This window comes from Cherax quadricarinatus, chromosome 15, assembly GCF_038502225.1.
Source record: "Cherax quadricarinatus isolate ZL_2023a chromosome 15, ASM3850222v1, whole genome shotgun sequence".
In the NCBI taxonomy this organism is placed as follows: domain Eukaryota; kingdom Metazoa; phylum Arthropoda; class Malacostraca; order Decapoda; family Parastacidae; genus Cherax; species Cherax quadricarinatus.
This window is the reverse complement of record NC_091306.1, coordinates 44,096,588-44,120,265: the sequence shown is the minus strand read 5'-3', so window position 1 is coordinate 44,120,265 and position 23,678 is coordinate 44,096,588. Positions and strand designations below refer to the sequence as shown.

The 23,678-nt window shown below is 40.7% G+C and overlaps 1 protein-coding gene across 4 annotated transcripts in view; it reads left to right on the top strand.

Annotated features, from left to right (window-relative positions):
* Fmr1 (synaptic functional regulator FMR1) overlaps positions 1-23,678 on the top strand; it is a 497,688-nt gene that overhangs the window by 111,121 nt on the left and 362,889 nt on the right. For all 4 annotated transcript variants that reach the window (XM_070085321.1, XM_070085322.1, XM_070085323.1 and 1 more), the window contains one exon: positions 2,100-2,247. In XM_070085321.1, the coding sequence (XP_069941422.1) occupies positions 2,100-2,247 (148 nt within the window). The remainder of the gene's footprint in view (positions 1-2,099; positions 2,248-23,678) is intronic.

The window sequence follows — 23,678 nt, the reverse complement described above, 5'->3', positions numbered from 1 at the left end:
TTTAACACTTCCCTAAAATGGCCCAAGACTTTGTCACTGTACATGTTGCCAACCTGGCTTGCAACAACCTTGTTAGGGTGATGTTTCTCCATAAAGCTTTCCATCTTACCCCACATAGTAAAAATCTCTTTAATTTCTGAAGAAGGCACCTTCTTCCATCTCTCTTCCTCCTCCTCTGCAGCAAGATTCTGAGCTGCGATGTGTTGCTCTTCCTGCTGAAGCTCTTGCAGCTCCTCAGTGGTGAGCTCTTCATTGTGGTCTTCCACCAATTCTTCCACATCCTCCAAACTCACATCCAACCCCATGGAACTCCCCAGTGCCACAATTGATTTTACAACAGACATAGGCTCATTAGGGTCAGTCCCAAATTCTTCAAAATCCCTCTTGTCGACACAATCTGGCCACAATTTTCTCCAGGCAGAGTTCAAAGTCCTGGTAGTCACTCCCTCCCAAGCCATACCTATAAGGGTTATGCAGTGGAGGATGCTGAAGTGTTCTCTCCAAAATTCCCTTAGGGTCAAGTGAGTGTCTGTGGTCACAGTCAAGCACCTGTGAAACATTGCTTTTGTGTAGAGTTTTTTAAAGTTTGCAATAACCTGCTGGTCCATGGGTTGGGGGAGAGGAGTGGTATTCGGGGGCAAGAACTTCACTGTGATGAACCCAAACTCCTCGAAAATTAGGTCATCCAAGTTTGGAGGATGAGCAGGTGCATTGTCCATTACTAGCAGGCACTTGAGATCCAATTTCTTTTCCAGGAAATACTCCTTCACACTAGGGCCAAACACTTCATTGAACCACTCGACGAAAATTTCCCTCGTGACCCATGCCTTACTATTAGATTTCCAAAACACATACAATTTACTCTTCATAACATTGTTTTTCCTGAATACTCTGGGATTTTCAGAATGGTACACTAGTAATGGCTTCACTTTGAAATCCCCACTAGCATTAGCACAGAACATTAGCGTCAGCCTGTCTTTCATAGGCTTGTGTCCTGGCATTGCCTTTTCCTCTTGTGTAATGAAGGTCCTCTTTGGCATTTTCTTCCAAAAGAGGCCTGTTTCGTCACAATTGAACACTTGTTCAGGTTTCAGTCCTTCAGCCTCTATGTACTTCTGGAATTCATGCACATATTTTTCAGCTGCCTTGTGGTCCGAACTGGCTGCCTTACCACACTGTGTATGCCAGTACGGTTCTTAAATCTCTCAAACCAGCCTTTGCTGGCCTTAAATTCACTCACTTCACCACTATTTGCAGGCAATTTCTTTACCAAATCTTCATGCAACTGCCTAGCCTTTTCACAAATAAACGAAGTCATAAGAGTATCTCCTGCTAACTATTTCTCATTTATCCACACCAGTAATAACTTCTCAACCTCTTCCAGTACTGATGATCTCATTTTTGTCAGCCTAGTTACTCCCTTTGCAACAACAGCATCCTTTATTTCATTTTTCTAGGCCACTATGGAACATAAGGTTGTGTAGGGTTTCTTATACATCCTGAACAGTTCGGCCACACTTGTACCACTTTCATATTGTTCAATGATGGTTTTCTTAAATTCAATCGTATTTCTCAGCTTCTTTACCACAGGCTTGGCACTAGGAGCTTTGTTTGGAGCCATGGTAGCTTATTTAGTACTTGCGAGCACTAAAATAAATGGAATATTATGAAATATTTCGCTGGAGCACGTGAGGGGACCTTCGCTCACTGGTAAACAATGCCAGACTGGCTGCTGCCCTGGCTCACGCCGTGCATACGCGTCCCGGACGAACTACGACTCACGAGTCAACCTATGTAAAGCGAGTCCATGTTTATACGAAAATATCTCTATGATTGGCGAATTTTACGATTGCCGGAAACTACGAAAAGCGGGGGACCACTGTAGTTGAAAAACTCATCACGGAGTTTACAGTGGGTGTCTATGGGAAAATAGGTTCTGTAACAAATGATTTTTCAGGAATGCATTATGGATGAAAGTGAGGCACCTACTGTAAAAACTTTTTTTTGATATCCTATTTCACTGGGTCATTTCATAGATCATTTCTCCAAGTGCTTATGAATCTCTAGCTTTCTGATTAATCTTTTTTTTTTTTTTCCAGGTTTGTTGAAGAGTTCAGTGTTCGGGAAGATCTAATGGGACTTGCCATTGGTGCACATGGGGCAAATATACAGCAAGCTCGTAAGGTTGAAGGAGTAACGAATATTGAATTAGAAGAAAATACTTGTGTTTTTAAGATTTATGGTGAGGTGTGTATTGGGATTTCAATTTTAATTTGTTAATTTGCAATCAGGTATTATGGAAAGACATCCATCTAAGCATATATGTGAACAGTATTTAGATAAAGGTAGGGAAGTTTTTATTGCATTTATGGATTTAGAAAAGATATATGATAGAGTGGATAGAGGAGCAATGTGGCAGATGTTGCAAGTATATGGAATAGGTGGTAAGTTCTTAAATGCTGTAAAGAGTTTTTATGAGGATAGTGAGGCTCAGGTTAGGGTGGGTAGAAGAGAGGGAGACTACTTCCTGGTAAAAGTAGGTCTTAGACAGGGATGTGTAATGTCACCATGGTTGTTTAATATATTTATAGATGGGGTTGTAAAGGAAGTAAATGCTAGGGTGTTCGGGAGAGGGGTGGGATTAAATTTAGGGGAATCAAATTCAAAATGGGAATTGACACAGTTACTTTTTGCTGATGATACTGTGCTTATGGGAGATTCTAAAGAAAAATTGCAAAGGTTAGTGGATGAGCTTGGGAATGTGTGTAAAGGTAGAAAGTTGAAAGTGAACATAGAAAAGAGTAAGGTGATGAGGGTGTCAAATGATTTAGATAAACAAAAATTGGATATCAAATTGGGGAGGAGGAGTATGGAAGAAGTGAATGTTTTCAGATAATTCGGAGTTGACGTGTCGGCGGATGGATTTATGAAGGATGAGGTTAATCATAGAATTGATGAGGGAAAAAAGGTGAGTGGTGCGTTGAGGTATATGTGGAGTCAAAAAACGTTATCTATGGAGGCAAAGAAGGGAATGTATGAAAGTATAGTAGTACCAACACTCTTATATGGGTGTGAAGCTTGGGTGGTAAATGCAGCAGCGAGGAGACGGTTGGAGGCAGTGGAGATGTCCTGTTTAAGGGCAATGTGTGGTGTAAATATTATGCAGAAAATTCGGAGTGTGGAAATTAGGAAAAGGTGTGGAGTTAATAAAAGTATTAGTCAGAGGGCAGAAGAGGGGTTGTTGAGGTGGTTTGGTCATTTAGAGAGAATGGATCAAAGTAGAATGACATGGAAAGCATATAAATGTATAGGGGAAGGAAGGCGGGGTAGGGGTCGTCCTCAAAAGGGTTGGAGAGAGGGGGTAAAGGAGGTTTTGTGGGCAAGGGGCTTGGACTTCCAGCAAGCGTGCGTGAGCGTGTTAGATAGGAGTGAATGGAGACGAATGGTACTTGGGACCTGACGATCTATTGGAATGTGAGCAGGGTAATATTTAGTGAAGGGATTCAGGGAAACCGGTTATTTTCATACAGTTGGACTTGAGTCCTGGAAATGGGAAGTACAATGCCTACACTTTAAAGGAGTGGTTTGGGATATTGGCAGTTTGGAGGGATATGTTGTGTATCTTTATATGTGTATGCTTCTAAACTGTTGTATTCTGAGCACCTCTGCAAAAACAGTGATAATGTGCGAGTGTGGTGAAAGTGTTGAATGATGAAAGTATTTTCTTTTTGGGGATTTTCTTTCTTTTTTTTTTTGGGGGTCACCCTGCCTCGGTGGGAGACGGCCGACTTGTTGAAAAAAAAAAAAATCCATCTAAGATGTGGAAAAAATCACCCAACAAGGTCAAGCATATTTTGTAGAGTTTACAGTAGAAGAATTAATTTGTGTTTATAGTATGGGAAACAAAAAAAAATTTCAAGCGTATGTATCCCATGACAGCGATGGAGAGGAAGTGGAAGACTTTGGGTTAATACAAAGTTTTAGTACCATTCATTGGTTTAGTGCCTATTTTTTAATATAGTAACAATACTCAACACCATTGACCAGTACAGTGGGGCATTTAACAGTGTTTCCCTTGTTTTGCTGAAAAGCAGTAGTACAGTGGACCCCGCATAGCGATATTAATCCGTGCAACAGAGCTCATTGTTATGCAAAATTATCGTTATGCGAATGAATTTTCCCCATAAGAAATAATGGAAATCAAATTAATCCGTGCAAGACACCCCAAAGTATGAAAAAAATTTTTTTACCACATGAAATATTAATTTTAATACACACAAACTGAAAAAGGCATGCACAATTACATGACACTTACTTTTATTGAAGATCTGGTGATGATTGATAGGATGGGAGGAGGAGAGAGTGTTAGTGTTTAGAAGGGGAATCCCCTTCCATTAAGACTTGAGGTGTCAAGTCCTTTTCTGGGGTTACTTCCCTTCTTCTTTTAATGCCACTAGGACCAGCTTCAGAGTCACTGGAGTTCTGTCGCACAACATATCTGTCCATAGTGGCCTGTACCTCTCGTTCCTTTATGACTTCCCTAAAGTGTTTCACAACATTGTCAGTGTAATAGTCACCAGCACGGCTTGCAATAGCTGAGTGAGGGTGATTTTCATCCATGAAGGTTTGCACTTCAAGCCACTTTGCACAGATTTCCTTAATCTTTGTAGTAGGCAATTTCTTCAATTTCTCTCTCCCCTCCTTCGAACCAGTTTCCTCAGGTCTGGCCTCTTGCTGTTGAAGTTGATCTATCAGCTCATCAGTGGTTAGTTCTTCATTGTCCTCCTCCACCAACTCTTCCACATCATCCCCACTAACCTCCAACCCCAAGGACTTTCCCAATGCCATAATGGATTCCTCAACTGGCATAGGATTCTCAGGGTTAGCCTGAAACCCTTCAAAATCCCTTTGGTCTACATATTCTGGACACAGTTTCTTCCAAGCAGAGTTCAAGGTCCTCTTAGTCACTCCCTCCCAAGCCTTACCTATAAGGTTTACACAATTGAGGATATTAAAGTGATCTCTCCAAAACTCTATTTAGAGTCAGTTGAGTTTCTGAGGTCACTACAAAGCACCTTTCAAACAGAGCTTTTGTGTACAGTTTTTTGAAGTTTGCAATAACCTGCTGGTCCATGGGCTGCAGGAGAGGAGTGGTATTAGGAGGCAAAAACTTCACCTTAATGAATTTCATGTCCCCATAAAGTCGCTCTGCCACGTCTGTAGGATGACCAGGGGCATTGTCTAACACCAGGAGGCACTTAAGTTCTAATTTCTTTTCAGTTAGGTAATCTTTCACATTGGGGGCAAATGCATGGTGTAACCAGTCATAGAAAAAGTCCCTAGTGACCCATGCCTTACTGTTTGCCCTCCACAGCACACACAAATTTTCCTTGAGGACATTCTTTTGCCTGAACGGTCTGGGAGTTTCAGAGTGATACACTAATAAAGGCTTCACTTTGCAATCACCAGTAGCATTGGAACACATCAACAGAGTAAGCCTGTCTTTCATAGGCTTATGTCCTGGGAGTGCCTTTTCCTCCTGAGTAATGTAGGTCCTGCTTGGCATTTTCTTCCAAAACAGGCCTGTTTCATCACAATTAAACACTTGTTCAGGTTTCAGTCCTTCAGTTTCTATGTACTCCTTGAATTCCTGCACATATTTTTCAGCTGCTTTGTGGTCCGAACTGGCAGCCTCACCATGCCTTATCACACTATGTATGCCACTACGCCTCTTAAATCTCTCAAACCAACCTTTGCTGGCCTTAAATTCACTCACATCATCACTAGTTGCAGGCATTTTTTTAATTAAATCCTGATGCAACTTCCTAGCCTTTTCACTTATGATCACTTGAGAGATGCTATCTCCTGCTATCTGTTTCTCATTTATCCACACCAATAACAGTCTCTCAACATCTTCCATCACTTGCGATCTCTGTTTCGAAAACACAGTTGCACCTTTGGCAAGAACAGCTTCCTTGATTGCCTTTTTGTTGCCCACAATAGTAGCGATGGTTGATTGGGGTTTACTATACAACCTGGCCAGCTCGGAGACACGCACTCCACTTTTATACTTATCAATGATCTCTTTCTTCATCTCTATAGTAATTCTCACCCTTATTCCTGTAGGGTTGGCACTAGAAACTTTCTTGGGGCCCATGGTCACTTATTTTGCAGATAAAATCACCAGAAACACTGTAATAATACGAAATGTTCCGATTGTATTCTTGGATGTTACCGCGGAGGCTGGCTGGTAAACAATGCCACCAGAGGAACATGTGAGGCTGGCTAAGGGCGCACATTAGACGCGTCTCGGGCGAACAGCGTTGAGCGGGTTTTTTAGCGGTATGCGAGGCAAAATCTTGGCGATAAAATATAGCGGTATGCGGATTTAACGTTATGTGATGCCAACGGTATGCGGGGGTCCACTGTAGGTTGGTAAACAGCAACCACCCAGGGAGGTACTACTGTCCTGCCAAGTGGGTGTAAAACGAAAGCCTGTAATTGTTTAAAATGATGGTAGGATTGCTGGTGTCTTTTGTCTGTCTCATAAATATGCAAGATTACAGGTACGTCTTGTTACTTCTACTTACACTTAGGTCACACTACACATACATGTTTTTTTTTTTTTTTTTTTTTTTTTCAACAAGTCGGCCGTCTCCCACCGAGGCAGGGTGACCCAAAAAAGAAAGAAAATCCCCAAAAAGAAAATACTTTCATCATCATTCAACACTTTCACCACACTCGCACATTATCACTGTTTTTGCAGAGGTGCTCAGAATACAACAGTCTAGAAGCATAAACATATAAAGATACACAACATATCCCTCCAAACTGCCAATATCCCAAACCCCTCCTTTAAAGTGCAGGCATTGTACTTCCCATTTCCAGGACTCAAGTCCGACTATATGAAAATAACCGGTTTCCCTGAATCCCTTCACTAAATATTACCCTGCTCACACTCCAACAGATCGTCAGGTCCCAAGTACCATTCGTCTCCATTCACTCCTATCTAACACGCTCACGCACGCTTGCTGGAAGTCCAAGCCCCTTACCCACAAAACCTCCTTTACCCCCTCTCTCCAACCCTTTCGAGGACGACCCCTACCCCGCCTTCCTTCCCCTATAGATTTATATGCTTTCCATGTCATTCTACTGTGATCCATTCTCTCTAAATGACCAAACCACCTCAACAACCCCTCTTCTGCCCTCTGACTAATACTTTTATTAACTCCACACCTTCTCCTAATTTCCACACTCCGAATTTTCTGCATAATATTTACACCACACATTGCCCTTAAACAGGACATCTCCGCTGCCTCCAACCGTCTCCTCGCTGCTGCATTTACCACCCAAGCTTCACACCCATATAAGAGTGTTGGTACTACTATACTTTCATACATTCCCTTCTTTGCCTCCATAGATAACGTTTTTTGACTCCACATATACCTCAACGCACCACTCACCTTTTTTCCCTCATCAATTCTATGATTAACCTCATCCTTCATAAATCCATCCGCCGACACATCAACTCCCAAGTATCTGAAAAACATTCACTTCTTCCATACTCCTCCTCCCCAATTTGATATCCAATTTTTCTTTATCTAAATCATTTGACACCCTCATCACCTTACTCTTTTCTATGTTCACTTTCAACTTTCTACCTTTACACACATTCCCAAACTCATCCACTAACCTTTGCAATTTTTCTTTAGAATCTCCCATAAGCACAGTATCATCAGCAAAAAGTAACTGTGTCAATTCCCATTTTGAATTTGATTCCCCATAATTTAATCCCACCCCTCTCCCAAACACCCTAGCATTTACTTCCTTTACAACCCCATCTATAAATATATTAAACAACCATGGTGACATTACACATCCCTGTCTAAGACCTACTTTTACCGGGAAGTAGTCTCCCTCTCTTCTACACACCCTAACCTGAGCCTCACTATCCTCATAAAAACTCTTTACAGCATTTAATAACTTACCACCTATTCCATATACTTGCAACATCTGCCACATTGCTCCTCTATCCACTCTATCATATGCCTTTTCTAAATCCATAAATGCAATAAAAACTTCCCTATCTTTATCTAAATACTGTTCACATATATGCTTCAATGTAAACACCTGATCTACACATCCCCTACCCACTCTAAAACCTCCTTGCTCATCCGCAATCCTACATTCTGTCTTACCTCTAATTCTTTCAATTATAACCCTACCGTACACTTTTCCTGGTATACTCAGTAAGCTTATTCCTCTATAATTTTTACAGTCTCTTTTGTCCCCTTTCCCTTTATATAAAGGGACTATACATGCTCTCTGCCAATCCCTAGGTACCTTCCCCTCTTTCATACATTTATTAAACAAAAGTACCAACCACTCCAACACTATATCCCCCCCTGCTTTTAACATTTCTGTCATGATCCCATCAGTTCCAGCTGCTTTACCCCCTTTCATTTTACGTAATGCCTCACGTACCTCCCCCACACTTACATTCTGCTCTTCTTCACTCCTAAAAGATGGTATACCTCCCTGACCAGTGCATGAAATTACTGCCTCTGTTTCTTCCTTAACATTTAAAAGTTCCTCAAAATATTCTCGCCATCTTCCCAATACCTCCATCTCCCCATCTACTAACTCCCCTACTCTGTTTTTAACTGACAAATCCATATTTTCCCTAGGCTTTCTTAACTTGTTTAACTCACTCCAAAATTTTTTCTTATTTTCATTAAAATTTCTTGACAGTGCCTCTCCCACTCTATCATCTGCTCTCCTTTTGCACTCTCTCACCACTCTCTTTACCTTTCTTTTACTCTCCATATACTCTGCTCTTCTTATAACACTTCTGCTTTGTAAAAACCTCTCATAAGCTACCTTTTTCTCTTTTATCACACCCTTTACTTCATCATTCCACCAATCACTCCTCTTTCCTCCTGCCCCCACCCTCCTATAACCACAAACTTCTGCCCCACATTCTAATACTGCATTTTTAAAACTATTCCAACCCTCTTCAACCCCCCCACTACTCATCTTTGCACTAGCCCACCTTTCTGCCAATAGTCGCTTATATCTCACCCGAACTTCCTCCTCCCTTAGTTTATACACTTTCACCTCCCTCTTACTTGTTGTTGCCACCTTCCTCTTTTCCCATCTACCTCTTACTCTAACTGTAGCTACAACTAAATAATGATCCGATATATCAGTTGCCCCTCTATAAACATGTACATCCTGGAGCCTACCCATCAACCTTTTATCCACCAATACATAATCTAATAAACTACTTTCATTACGTGCTACATCATACCTTGTATATTTATTTATCCTCTTTTTCATAAAATATGTATTACTTATTACCAAATTTCTTTCTACACATAGCTCAATTAAAGGCTCCCCATTTACATTTACCCCTGGCACCCCAAATTTACCTACTACTCCCTCCATAACATTTTTACCCACTTTAGCATTAAAATCCCCAACCACCATTACTCTCACACTTGATTCAAAACTCCCCACGCATTCACTCAACATTTCCCAAAATCTCTCTCTCTCCTCTACACTTCTCTCTTCTCCAGGTGCATACACGCTTATTATAACCCACTTTTCACATCCAATCTTTATTTTACTCCACATAATCCTTGAATTAATACATTTATAGTCCCTCTTTTCCTGCCATAGCTTATCCTTCATGTACAAGCATATATATACACACCCCTCTGGGTTTTCTTCTATTTTCTTTCTAGTTCTTGTTCTTGATTATTTCCTCTTATCTCCATGGGGAAGTGAAACAGAATTCTTCCTTCGTAAGCCATGCGTGTTGTAAGAGGCGACTAAAATGCCGGGAGCAAGGGGATAGTAACCCCTTCTCCTGTACAAATTACTAAATTTAAAAAGAAAAACTTATGTTTTTCTTTTTGGACCACCCTGCCTTGGTGGGATACGGTCGATTTGTTAAAAAAAAAAAATATATACTTAAGCAGAGTTATTCACTAACAGTTTTTTTTTAAATGAGCAGTTGTGTTATTGGTGTACTTTTGCTAAACAAACATTACTAGGTGTACAAAAAATGACTGTGAATGATAACTTATGTCCACTGTTTCTCTTGAGTGACAACATAGACACAGTTTCTGGTTACTGTTAAACATATTTGTTTGATGCTGTAACATTCAAAGGTTTGACTCTAGCCTTCTCTATTTTACTTTTTTATTAACACATCGGCCGACTCCCACCAAGGCATTGTAGCCCGAAAAAGAAAAACTTTCATCATTCACTCCATCACTGTATTACCAGAGGGGTGCTTTACACTACAGTTTATAAAACTGCAACATTAACACCCCTCCTTCAGAGTGCAGGCACTGTACTTCCCATCTCCAGGACTCTAAGTCCGGCCTGCTGGTTTCCCTGAATTCCTTCATAAATGTTACTTTGCTCACACTCCAACAGCACATCAAGTATTAAAAACCACTTGGCTCCATTCACTTCCATCAAATACGCTCACGCATGCTTGCTGGAGGTCCGAGCTCCTTGCTCACAAAACCTCCTTTACCCCCTCCCTCCAACCTTTCCTAGGCCGACCCCTACCCTGCCTTCCCTCCACTACAGATTTATACACTTTTTAAAGTCATTCTGTTTTGTTCCATTCTCTCTACATGTCTGAACCACCTCAACAAACCTTCCTTAGCCCTCTGGCCAACAGTTTTGGCAATCTTGCACCTTCTTCCAACTTTCAAACTATGAATTCTCTGCATTATATTCACACCACACATTGCCACCAGACATGACATCTCCACTGTCTCCAGCCTTCTCCTCGCTGCAACATTCATCACCCATGCTTCACACCCATATAAGAGCATTGGTAAAATTATACTCTCATACATTCCCCTCTTTGCTTCCAAGGACAAAATTCTTTGTCTACAAATTCCTAAGTGCACCGCTCGCCCTTTTTCCCTCATCAATTTTATGATTCACATCTTTCATAGACCCATCTGCTGACACGTCCACTCCCAAATATCTGAATACATTCACCTCCTCCATACTCTCTCCTTCCAATCTGACATCCAATCTTTCATCACCTAATCTTTTTATCCTCATAGCCTTACTCTTTCCTATATTCACTTTTGATTTTCCTTCTTTTATATACCCTACAAAATTCATCCACCAGCCTCTGCAATTTCTCTTCAGAATCTCCCAAAAGCACAGTGTCATCAGCAAAAAGCACCTGTGACAACTACCACTTTGTGTTTGATTCTTTATCTTTTAACTCCACACCTCTTGCCAAGACCCTCGTATTCACTTCTCTTGCAACCCCATCTATAAATATATTGAACAACCACAGTGACATCACACATCCTTGTCTAAGGCCTACTTTTACTGGGAAATAATCTCCCTCTTTCCTGCATACTCTAACCTGAGCCTCAATATCCTCGTAGAAACTCTTAACTGCTTTCAGTAACCTACCTCCTATACCATTCACCTGCAACATCTGCCACATTGCTCCCCTATCCACCCTGTCAAGCACCTTTTCCTAATCCATAAATGCCACAAAAACCTCTTTAGCCTTATCTAAATACTGTTCACCTATATGTTTCACTGTAAACACTTGGTCTACACACCCCCTACCTTTCCTAAAGTTTCCTTGTTCAGCTGTTATTATACTCTCTGTCTTACTCTTAATTCTTTCAATTACAACTCTTCCATACACTTTACCAGGTATACTCAACAGACTTCTTTCTTTCTTTCAACACACTGGCTGTATCCCACCGAGGAGGGGTGGCCCAAAATGAAAAACAAAAAGTTTCTCCTTTTTTTTTTATTTTTATTATCACACTGGCCGATTCCCACCAAGGCAGGGTGACCCGAAAAAGAAAAACTTTCACCATCATTCGCTCCATCACTGTCTTGCCAGAAGGGTGCTTTACACTACAGTTTTTAAACTGCAACATTAACACCCCTCCTTCAGAGTGCAGGCACTGTACTTCCCATCTCCAGGACTCTAAGTCCGGCCTGCCGGTTTCCCTGAATCCCTTCATAAATGTTACTTTGCTCACACTCCAACAGCACGTCAAGTATTAAAAACCATTTGTCTCCATTCACTCCTATCAAACACGCTCATGCATGCCTGCTGGAAGTCCAAGCCCCTCGCACACAAAACCTCCTTTACCCCCTCCCTCCAACCCTTCCTAGGCCGACCCCTACCCCGCCTTCCTTCCACTACAGACTGATACACTCTTGAAGTCATTCTGTTTCGCTCCATTCTCTCTACATGTCCGAACCACCTCAACAACCCTTCCTCAGCCCTCTGGACAACAGTTTTGGTAATCCTGCACCTCCTCCTAACTTCCAAACTACGAATTCTCTGCATTATATTCACACCACACATTGCCCTCAGACATGACATCTCCACTGCCTCCAGCCTTCTCCTCGCTGCAACATTCATCACCCACGCTTCACACCCATATAAGAGCGTTGGTAAAACTATACTCTCATACATTCCCCTCTTTGCCTCCAAGGACAAAGTTCTTTGTCTCCACAGACTCCTAAGTGCACCACTCACTCTTTTTCCCTCATCAATTCTATGATTCACCTCATCTTTCATAGACCCATCCGCTGACACGTCCACTCCCAAATATCTGAATACGTTCACCTCCTCCATACTCTCTCCCTCCAATCTGATATTCAATCTTTCATCACCTAATCTTTTTGTTATCCTCATAACCTTACTCTTTCCTGTATTCACCTTTAATTTTCTTCTTTTGCACACCCTACCAAATTCATCCACCAATCTCTGCAGCTTCTCTTCAGAATCTCCCAAGAGCACAGTGTCATCAGCAAAGAGCAGCTGTGACAACTCCCACTTTGTGTGTGATTCTTTATCTTTTAACTCCACGCCTCTTGCCAAGACCCTCGCATTTACTTCTCTTACAACCCCATCTATAAATATATTAAACAACCACGGTGACATCACACATTCTTGTCTAAGGCCTACTTTTACTGGGAAAAAATTTCCCTCTTTCCTACATACTCTAACTTGAGCCTCACTATCCTCGTAAAAACTCTTCACTGCTTTCAGTAACCTACCTCCTACACCATACACTTGCAACATCTGCCACATTGCCCCCCTATCCACCCTGTCATACGCCTTTTCCAAATCCATAAATGCCACAAAGACCTCTTTAGCCTTATCTCCTTTTACATTTAATAATATATACAGGAGAAAGGGTTACTAGCCCCTTGCTCCCGACTCAACAGACTTATTCCCCTATAATTTTTGCACTCTCTTTTGTCCCCTTTGCCTTTATACAAAGGAACTATGCATGCTCTCTGCCAGTCCCTAGGTACCTTACCCTCTTCCATACATTTATTGAATAATAGCACCAACCACTCCAAAACTATATCTACACCTCCTTTTAACATTTATATCTTTATCCTTCTCCATGGGGAAGTGGAACAGAATTCTTCCTCCGTAAGCCATGCGTGTTGTAAGAGGCAACTAAAATGCCGGGAGCAAGGGGCTAGTAACCTCTTCTCCTGTATATATTACTAAATGTAAAAGGAGAAACTTTCGTTTTTCCTTTTGGGCCACCCCGCCTCGGTGGGATACGGCCGGTGTGTTGAAAGAAAGAAAGAAGATCTTTATCCTATCAATTCCAGCTGCCTTACCCCCTTTCATTCTGTCCACTGCCTCACGAACTTCCCCCACACTCACAACTGACTCTTCCTCACTCCTACGAGATGTTATTCCTCCTGGCCTTATACACGAAATCACAACTTCCCTACCTTCATCAACATTTAACAATTTCTCAAAATATTCCCTCCATCTTTCCGATACCTCTAACTCTCCATTTAATAACACTCCTCTCCTATTTTTAACTGACATCCATATGTTCCCTAGACTTTCTCAACTTATTAATCAAACTCCAAAACTTTCTTATTTTCAACAAAATTTGTTGATAACATCTCACCCACTCTCATTTGCTCTCTTTTTACATTGCTTCACCACCCTCTTAACATCTCTTTTTCTCTCCATATACTCTTCCCTCCTTGCATCACTTCTATTTTGTAAAAGCCTCTCGTGCTAACTTTTTCTCCCTTCTCTCTTTACATCATCATTCCACCAATCGCTCTTCTTCGCTCCCACACCCACTTTCCTGTAACCACAAACTCTGCTGAACACTCCTAACACTACATTTTTAAACCTGCCCTATTCATCTTCGACCCTATTGCCTATACTCTCACTAGCCCATTTATCCTCCAGTAGTTGTTTATATCTTACCCTAACTCCCTCCTCTTTTAGTTTATAAACCTTCACCCTCTCTTCTTTGCTGCTTCTGTTTTCCTTGTATCCCATCTACCTTTTATTCTCACTGTAGCTACAACTAAAAAGTGATCTGATATATCTGTGGCCTCTCTATAAACATGTACATCCTTCTCTATACTTAAGTAAAAAACTCTCACCCCTGAATAAAATTTTGTATTGGTTACTTATTTGATACTGTAATAGGAAATTATTAGAAAATATAAGTTTTCTCTTCTTCTTATTCTTTTTAGTAATCTTTACAGGAAAAGGGGTTACTAACCCATTGTTCCCAGCATTTTAGTTGACTTTTACAACACGCATGGCTTACGGAGGAAAGATTCTTATTCCACTTCCCCATGGATATAAAAGGAAAAGTAATAAGACCAAGAACTATTAAGATAAAATCAAAGAAAACTCAGATGAGTGTGTATAAATAAATGTGTACATGTATGTGTAGTGTGACCTAAGTGTAAGTAGAAGTAGCAAGACATGCCTGTAATCTTGCATATTTATGAGACAGACAAAAGACATCAGCAATCCTACCATCATGTAAAACAATCACAGGCTTTCGTTTTACACTCACTTGGCAGGACGGTAGTACCTCCCTGGGTGGTTGCTGTCTACCAACCTACTACACTACTGAGGGGTTTGGGATATTGGCAGTTTGGAGGGATATGTTGTGTATCTTTATGTGTGTATGCTTCTAGACTGTTGTATTCTGAGCACCTCTGCAAAAACAGTGATAATGTGCAAGTGTGGTGAAAGTGTTGAATGATGATGAAAGTATTTTCTTTTTGGGGATTTTCTTTCTTTTTTGGGTCACCCTGCCTCGGTGGGAGACGGCTGACTTGTTGAAAAAAAAAAAAAAAAAGTTTTCTCATTATTTTAAGCTTTCAACTGTGGCTGAGCTGGGGAAAAAAAAAAAACTGGTGGCTTGTCAGAATTTTGGGGGAGAGAAAATTTTTTTTTTCCTTTTTGAAAGTGTTAATTTTATCGAGAAGAATAAGATCAAAAGCAAAACAGATAGGCTTATTGATTTATAGAGTGTTGAAGTTGGTAAAAATGACCCTGCAATAGCTTGTTGCTACCCTCTATAATGAAGCCAACAAGAATCTGAGGCAAGTACCTCATTACTTGACCATATCTGGACCAATGTGATAACCCCGCTACAAGCAGGTATAATCACAGACAACACCACAAACCGTTACCCTACCTTTCTTATGACCAACTTATGTAAACTGCTTCAAGAAACAAGAAAGATCTCATTTCGCCTGCATGATGAGACATTGATAAACAACTTAATACTAGCGCTAGGTTCCATTGATTGGCAGAGAGAGCTAGCTGACAGTAATAATGATGAAGATGTCGAAATTTTTTTACTTAAAACCCTAACCTCTGTAACAAGCATTGTCCAATCAAAATGAAACAGTTCACAGAAAAGAGTCTAAACAGCCCATGGCTAACAAAAAGTATCCTCAAATCTGTTAATAAAAACCACCAACTTGAAAAACAGTTCAGATTAGGCCTAATTACTAAAGAATTAACTAAATAACACACATCAATAATCACAAAACTAATACGAAAATCAAGGCAAATGTATTATGAAAAGAGACTTATTGAAATGGAAGGTGATATGAAAAGTACCTGGCAAACCCTCTCCAAAAGTTTGGGCTCTAGGAAACCATCTGGAAGTAGAGAGAGAAACTTATCTAAACCAGATGAACCTCACATACAGCCTGTAGACACGGCTGACAAATTTAATCTTCTTCTCTACTGTAGGATCAAAGCTAGCAGATCAAATTCCCAGCTCAAATACCCAGCCAAATGAGTACCTCACTGGCAACTACAAAAATACTCTATTTCTAGCTCCAACTAATTCAACTGAAATCTCGCTCATCATTAAATCATTATAAAAAAAAGCAGGTGATCTAGATAACTTGCCACCATTCATATATAAAAAAGCTGCACATGAGCTGTCACCCATTATTGCAACAATGTTTAACAAATCTGTAGCATCCTCAACCTTCCCATCTATACTCAAGACATAAAGGGTCACCCCAATCCACAAAGGAGGTGATCCAACAGACTTGAACAACTATAGACCCATATCAGACTTGCCCTTATTTTCCAAGATATTCAAAAAAATAATACACAAGCGACTTTAATCTTACTTTACATCCAACAGCATACTTAAACCCTGCCAGTTTGGGTTTAGACCAAAACAAAAAGTACGAATGATGCTATTATACAAATGCTCGAACTAATATACACAGCTCTCAATAAAAATGAATATCCTCTGGGGCTCTTCATCGACCTATGAAAAGTATTTGATACAGTCGACCACAATCTCTTACACCTAAAACTGAATCAGTACGGCATCAGAGGACATTCCATACCACGGGCGGGGACAGAACCCGCGATCAGAGAGTCTCAAAACTCCAGACCGTCGCGTTAGCCACTGGACCAGCTAGTCACAATAAGATTCGTCCAACTAGGTATATTTCTACACCATAGGAAGGTTAGCATAGGCACCACTGTGACCACAAATGCAAGTTTTTACAGACAAATCTTCAGCTAGCGTGGCTGTGATGAACTCTAGCTCAAGTCCCCTCAAAGCCGTCAACATGACTCATGAAATCGTAATGACATGATTGCAAATAAACCATACCATGGGCGGGGATAGAACCCGTGATCAGAGAGTCTCAAAACTCCAGACCGTCGCATTAGCCATTGGACCAGCTAGCTACAGTAAGATTCGTCCAACTAGGTATATTTCTACACCATAGGAAGGTTAGCATAGTTATTGTGGCTAGCTGGTCCAGTGGCTAACGTGTCGGTCTGGAGTTTTGAGACTCTGATCGCGGGTTCTATCCCCACCTGTGGTATGGTTTGTTTGCAATCGTGTCATTACAATTTTGTGAGTCAGAGGACATTCTCTTGACTACCTAAAATCCTGTCTTAATGAAAAACCAGTATGTATATGCAAATGGAGTCAACTCCGCTATCCAACTTGTAGCTGTAGAAGTACCCCAGGGTAGTGTCCTAGGCCCACTCCTTTTTCTCATCTACATCGGTGATCTCCCCAGTGCGTCCCAACTCCCTAAACCAGTTCTATTCACAGATGACACTACTTATGTCTACTCCCATTCTGACCCAGTTGTACTTAGAAACACTGTAAACAATGAACTGCAGAAGATATATACTTGGATGATGACCAACAAACTCACTCTTAACATAGACAAAACATACTTCATGCTGTTTGGCAACAGAGCCTTAAATATCCAACTTAATATATTGATAAATGGTTTCCCTATATCAAGACACATGGAGGGCAAATTTCTAAGTCTTCTCCTTACTGTAATCTTAAATTTCAGTCCCACACCCATCATGGAGGGCAAATTTCTAATTCTTCTCCTTGACTGTAATCTTAAATTTCAGTCCCACACCCCACTCTAATATATCCTTACCTCACCTCTGATATTTGTGCCTGGGGCTCAACCACAGCCAACCACCTTAGATCCTTAATAACCTAACAAACAGCACCTGTGCTAGACAGCACACCATACCACTTTTCAAAAGACTCAACTTGCTAAATATACAAGACATACACTCATTATTGTGATAAATTAGACACATGTGCAACTCTTGGGTATCTTTATCAATAAAGATACCCAAGAGTTGCACATGTGTCTAATTTATCAACATGTCGGTTCTCTGAACCATTCATCTACAAACTCATTATTGTGCCTACTACATATACAGAACATGAAACTCCACTGTAAACCCTCCCATAAAGCTACTCCTTGACAGTTACAACAGATTGCATAGTCACAATACAAGGCATAAGGCACTTTTCAACATCCCTCGAGTCAGTCTCTCACTATGCAAGAATGCTACGCACATAAAGGGCCCGAAGATCTGGAACTCACTACCGGGACAGGTCAAGGATCCCCTGACAACTTATAAATTTAGGACTTTTTTAAAAAATCATCTTATCTCTCACTGTTAACCAAATCAACCAAAACATCTGCTAATTAGTTTTATTATGTGACCTCTGGGCTTTTAATTCTGCCAATCCATAAAATATTAACACCTGAACCATTACTTGTAATGTAGATTTTGTGTACAATTTCAAGATTATTTTACCGAACCCTACTTGACCTTACTACCTCACATTTGCATTAAGTCTAAATAAGATTGTAAAACAGTTAACCATTACTTCTTGTCTAGTTCTAAGTATAGTCATTATGTACTTACAGTGGACCCCCGCATAGCGACCTTAATCCGTGCAAGAGGGCTGGCTGTTATGCGAAATGTTCGGTATGTGAATGAATTTTCCCCATAAGAAATAATGGAAATAAAATTAATCCGTGCAAGACACCCAAAAGTATGAAAAATTTTTTTTTTTACCACATGAAATGTTAATTTTAGTACACACAAACTGAAAAAGGCATGCACAATTACATGACACTTACTTTTTTTGAAGATCTGGTGATGATTGATGGGATGGGAGGAGGGGAGAGAGAGTGTTAGTGTTTAGAAGGGGAATCCCCTTCCATTAAGACTTGAGGTGTCGAGTCCTTTTCTGGGGTTACTTCCCTTCTTCTTTTAATGCCACTAGGACCAGCTTCAGAGTCACTGGACTTCTTTCGCACAACATATCTGTCCATAGTGGCCTGTACCTCTCGTTCCTTTATGATTTGTCTAAAGTGGTTCACAACATTGTCATTGTAACAGTCACCAGCACGGCTTGCAATAGCTGTGTGAGGGTGATTTTCATCAAAAAAGGTTTGCACTTCAAGCCATTTTGCACACATTTCCTTAATCTTTGAAGTAGGCAATTCCTTCAATTTCTCTCTCCCCTCCTTTGAACCAGTTTCCCCAGGTCTGGCCTCTTGCTCTTGAAGTTGATCTATCAGCTCATCAGTGGTTAGTTCTTCATTGTCCTCCTCCACCAACTCTTCCACATCCTCCCCACTAACCTCCAACCCCAAGGACTTCCCCAATGCCACAATTGATTCCTCAATTGGTATACTCCTCTCAGGGTTAGCCTCAAACCCTTCAAAATCCCTTTTGTCTACACATTCTGGCCACAGTTTCTTCCAAGCAGAGTTCAAGGTCTTCTTAGTCACTCCCTCCCAAGCCTTACCTATAAGGTTTATACAATTGAGGATATTAAAGTGATCTCTCCAAAACTCTCTTAGAGTCAGTTGAGTTTCTGAGGTCACTACAAAGCACCTTTCAAACAGAGCTTTTGTGTACAGTTTTTTGAAGTTTGCAATAACCTGCTGGTCCATGGGCTGCAGGAGAGGAGTGGTATTAGGAGGCAAAAACTTCACCTTAATGAAGCTCATGTCCCCATAAAGTCGCTCTGCCACGTCTGTAGGATGACCAGGGGCATTGTCTAACACCAGGAGGCACTTAAGTTCTAATTTCTTTTCAGTTAGGTAATCTTTGACATTGGGGGCAAATGCATGGTGTAACCAGTTATAGAAAAAGTCCCTAGTGACCCATGCCTTACTGTTTGATCTCCACAGCACACACAAATTATCCTTGAGGACATTCTTTTGCCTGAACGCTCTGGGAGTTTCAGAGTGATACACTAATAAAGGCTTAACTTTGCAATCACCACTAGCATTGGCACACATCAACAAAGTAAGGCTGTCTTTCATAGGCTTATGTCCTGGGAGTGCCTTTTCCTCCTGAGTAATGTAGGTCCTGCTTGGCATTTTCTTCCAGAACAGGCCTGTTTCATCACAATTAAACACTTGTTCAGGTTTCAGTCCTTCAGTTTCTATGTACTCCTTGAATTCCTGCACATATTTTTCAGCCTCTTTGTGGTCCGAACTGGCAGCCTCACCATGCCGTATCACACTATGTATGCCACTACGCTTCTTAAATCTCTCAAACCAACCTTTGCTGGCCTTAAATTCACTCACATCATCACTAGTTGCAGGCCTTTTTTTAATTAAATCCTCATGCAACTTCCTAGCCTTTTCGCTTATGATCGCTTGAGAGACGCTATCTCCTGCTAGCTGTTTTTCATTTATCCACACCAATAAGAGTCTCTCAACATCTTCCATCACTTGCGATCTTTGTTTCGAAAACACAGTTAAACCTTTGGCAAGAACAGCTTCCTTGATTGCCTTTCTGTTGCCCACAATAGTAGAGATGGTTGATTTGGGTTTCTTGTACAACCTGACCAGGTCGGTGATACGCACTCCACTTTCATACTTATCAATGATCTCTTTCTTCATTTCTATTGGAATTCTAACCCTTATTGCTGTAGGGTTGGAACTAGAAGCTTTCTTGGGGCCCATGGTCACTTATTTTCCAGAAACAGCACCGAAAACACTGTAATAATACGAAATATTCCGATTGTATGCTTGAATGTTACCGCGGAGGCTGGCTGGTAAACAATGCCACCGGCGGAACATATGAGGCTGGCTCAGGCCGCACATTGGACGCGTCTCGGACGAAGGGCGCTGAGCGGGTTTTTGGGCGGTATGCGGGGCAAAATTTTAGCGATCAAAGCGTCCGGTATGCGGATTGTCCGTTATGCAAGGCGTCCGGTATGCGGGGGTCCACTGTATTATCTTGTCTAGTTTTAATTAGTTACTATGTATTAGGATTAGTCTGCCCAAAATGCCCCGGCACAATAGTAGCTATCTTTGTACTTAGCAAATCAAAATTGTAATTACATATTGTAACCTTTACCAAGAAATAAACTTTATCTTATCTAACTATAGTTTTTTAGGGATTTGTGCATTTTTTTTTTTTTTAGATTTTCCATGATATAATATGGTTTTCTATAGTTTTTTGTATGGTAAAATGGCAGATAAAACTGCACCATTTACAAAAATTAGTTATTACTACACATTATTCACTATGAACTTCATTATGTCTTGATTATGGCTGGCTGGCTGGTATGGCTGGAAACATGGAGCTAGGAAGTGTGGCACATCACACACTACAGTAATATCTTGTATCTCTGCACTGTCTTGGTTTGCTGGTACAGGTCGGCCATCATTAATCCGGCATCATTGGGACCTGTAGGGAGCCAGATTACAGAGTGGCTAGGTTAGAATACACTTAACCCAATGGCGATATTTATGCATCGGTGATTTCACCCACTTTGCGCTCTATTTTTGACCCATTCCATTGTTTTGGTCTGCCAAACTCGTAGCTATTTCTCTAGTATTCCTTCTGTTCTGTCGACAGAATACAAGAAACCGCTCATTCACTTATTTCAGCTACCCAATAAAGTGGTCAGAAATTGGCAATTTGGCCATTTCACACAAATTTCAAAAGATACCAATTTCAAAATAGGGGCCAGAATAAACAATGCTGACATTCCTGGTGCTAAAATAACATTTCTCTGTTCATTAGTCGTGTCTCCAGGCCCCTCTTATATTAAGAACATAAGAATGAAGGAACACTGCAGAAGGCCTACTGTCCCATACAAGGCAGGTCCTTATCAAAATCACCCCTACCCAGAACTACCCAAGAATTAACTCCCATACCCATGACACCAATCAAACCCAGCCCCTCCCACTCATATATTTGTCCAATCTCTTTTTGAAGCTACCCAAGGTCCTAGCCTTGATCACTCTACTCGGAATACCATTCCACGCATCCACCACTCTAACCATACCCCCGGCCGGGATTGAACCCGCGGTCATAGAGTCTCAAAACTCCAGCCCGTCGCGTTAGCCACTAGACCAGCTAACGCGACGGGCTGGAGTTTTGAGACTCTATGACCGCGGGTTCAATCCCGGCCGGGGGTATGGTTTGTTTGCAATCGTGTCATTACGATTTCATGAGTCATCCACCACTCTGTTTGAAAACCAGTACTTATCTATGTCCTTTCTAAATCTAAATTTATCTAACTTAAATCCATTGTTTCTGGCTCTTTCCTGGTTCGACACCCTCAGTACTTTATTAAAATCACCTTTGTTTATGCCCATCATCCACTTATACACCTTGATGATATCTCTCCTCATTCTACGTCTCTCCAGAGAGTGGAGATTCAAGGCTCTAAGTCTATCTTCATACGGGAGGTTCCTTATGCAGTAAATCATTTTAGTCATTCTTCTTTGTATGTTCTCTAATGAATTTATATCCATCCTGTAGTAAGGAAACCAAAACTGAGTGGCATATTCCAAATGAGGCCTCACTGTCATGTATAGAGCTTTAAAATAACTTTTGGACTTTTGTTACTTACACTTCTTGAAATAAATGCCAGTAATCTGTTAGCCTTATTCTGCACACTTAGGCACTGCTGTCTTGGCTTTAGATTTCTGCTTACCATGACTCCTAAGTCTTTTTCACATACTGTTGATCAAGCTCTGCTTCACCTAGTTTATAACTTAGAGGGTTATTTTGATTACCAAGGACTAGTACTGTACACTTGTCCACATTGAACTTCATCTGCCATTTGTCAGACCAAGACATTAATTTGTCCAAATCCTCCTGGAGTTCATTGGTATCCTCCTCAGAATGAATCATACGGCCTATTTTTGTATCATCAGCAAATCTGCTCATGTCGCTTGTAATTCCTTCATCAGGGTCATTAATGTAAATTATGAACAAAAGAGGGCCTAAAACTGATCCTTGTGGAATGCCACTAGTGACTAATCCCCATTTAGATTTGATCCCATTAATGGAAACTCTTTGCTTTCTAATCTTGCTGTCCATTTTGAATTTTTATTCACAAAAAATAGAAGATTTATTGTTATGCAGACTACTGCATTATTGTAATGCAGTGGTACCTTGAGTTTTGAACAGCTCCCAACTCGAACAATTATGTAAGTGTATTTTTGTAAGTGTATTTTTGGGGGTCTGAAATGGACTAATCTAATTTACATTATTCCTTATGGGAACAAATTTGTTCAGTATTGGCACTCGAACAGCCTTCTGGAACGAATTAAGTTCGTAACTCGAGGTACCACTGTATTTGTAGAAATGATATCGACCCATTCATGACTGCATGTTAGACTTGCTAGTTGGACACGTATTGAACATTGGCCAAAAATTGAATATTTCCGCTACTTTGAGCTCAATTTCAAGGTACATACTTTTTGTTGTGAAACCAATCGAATTCATATCTATTTCTGTAATATATCTTCCATTCTATCAAATGAGACCAAAAGAAACGAGAATACAACCATAAAAACCTTACGAAAATATACTGCTAAAGGGCGGTTAACCCTTTGGGAGTCGGTAGGTCCTCTCAAAGACTTGTTCTCAGTCACCCAAATTTAAAAAAAAAAAAAAAATTAAATTTTCTTATGAAGAGTTTTTTTTTTCTAAACATTATAGGCTAAACAAAAAAATTTTCCATCAATACTTACTGAGATATGGAGGTGTGAAGTTGACA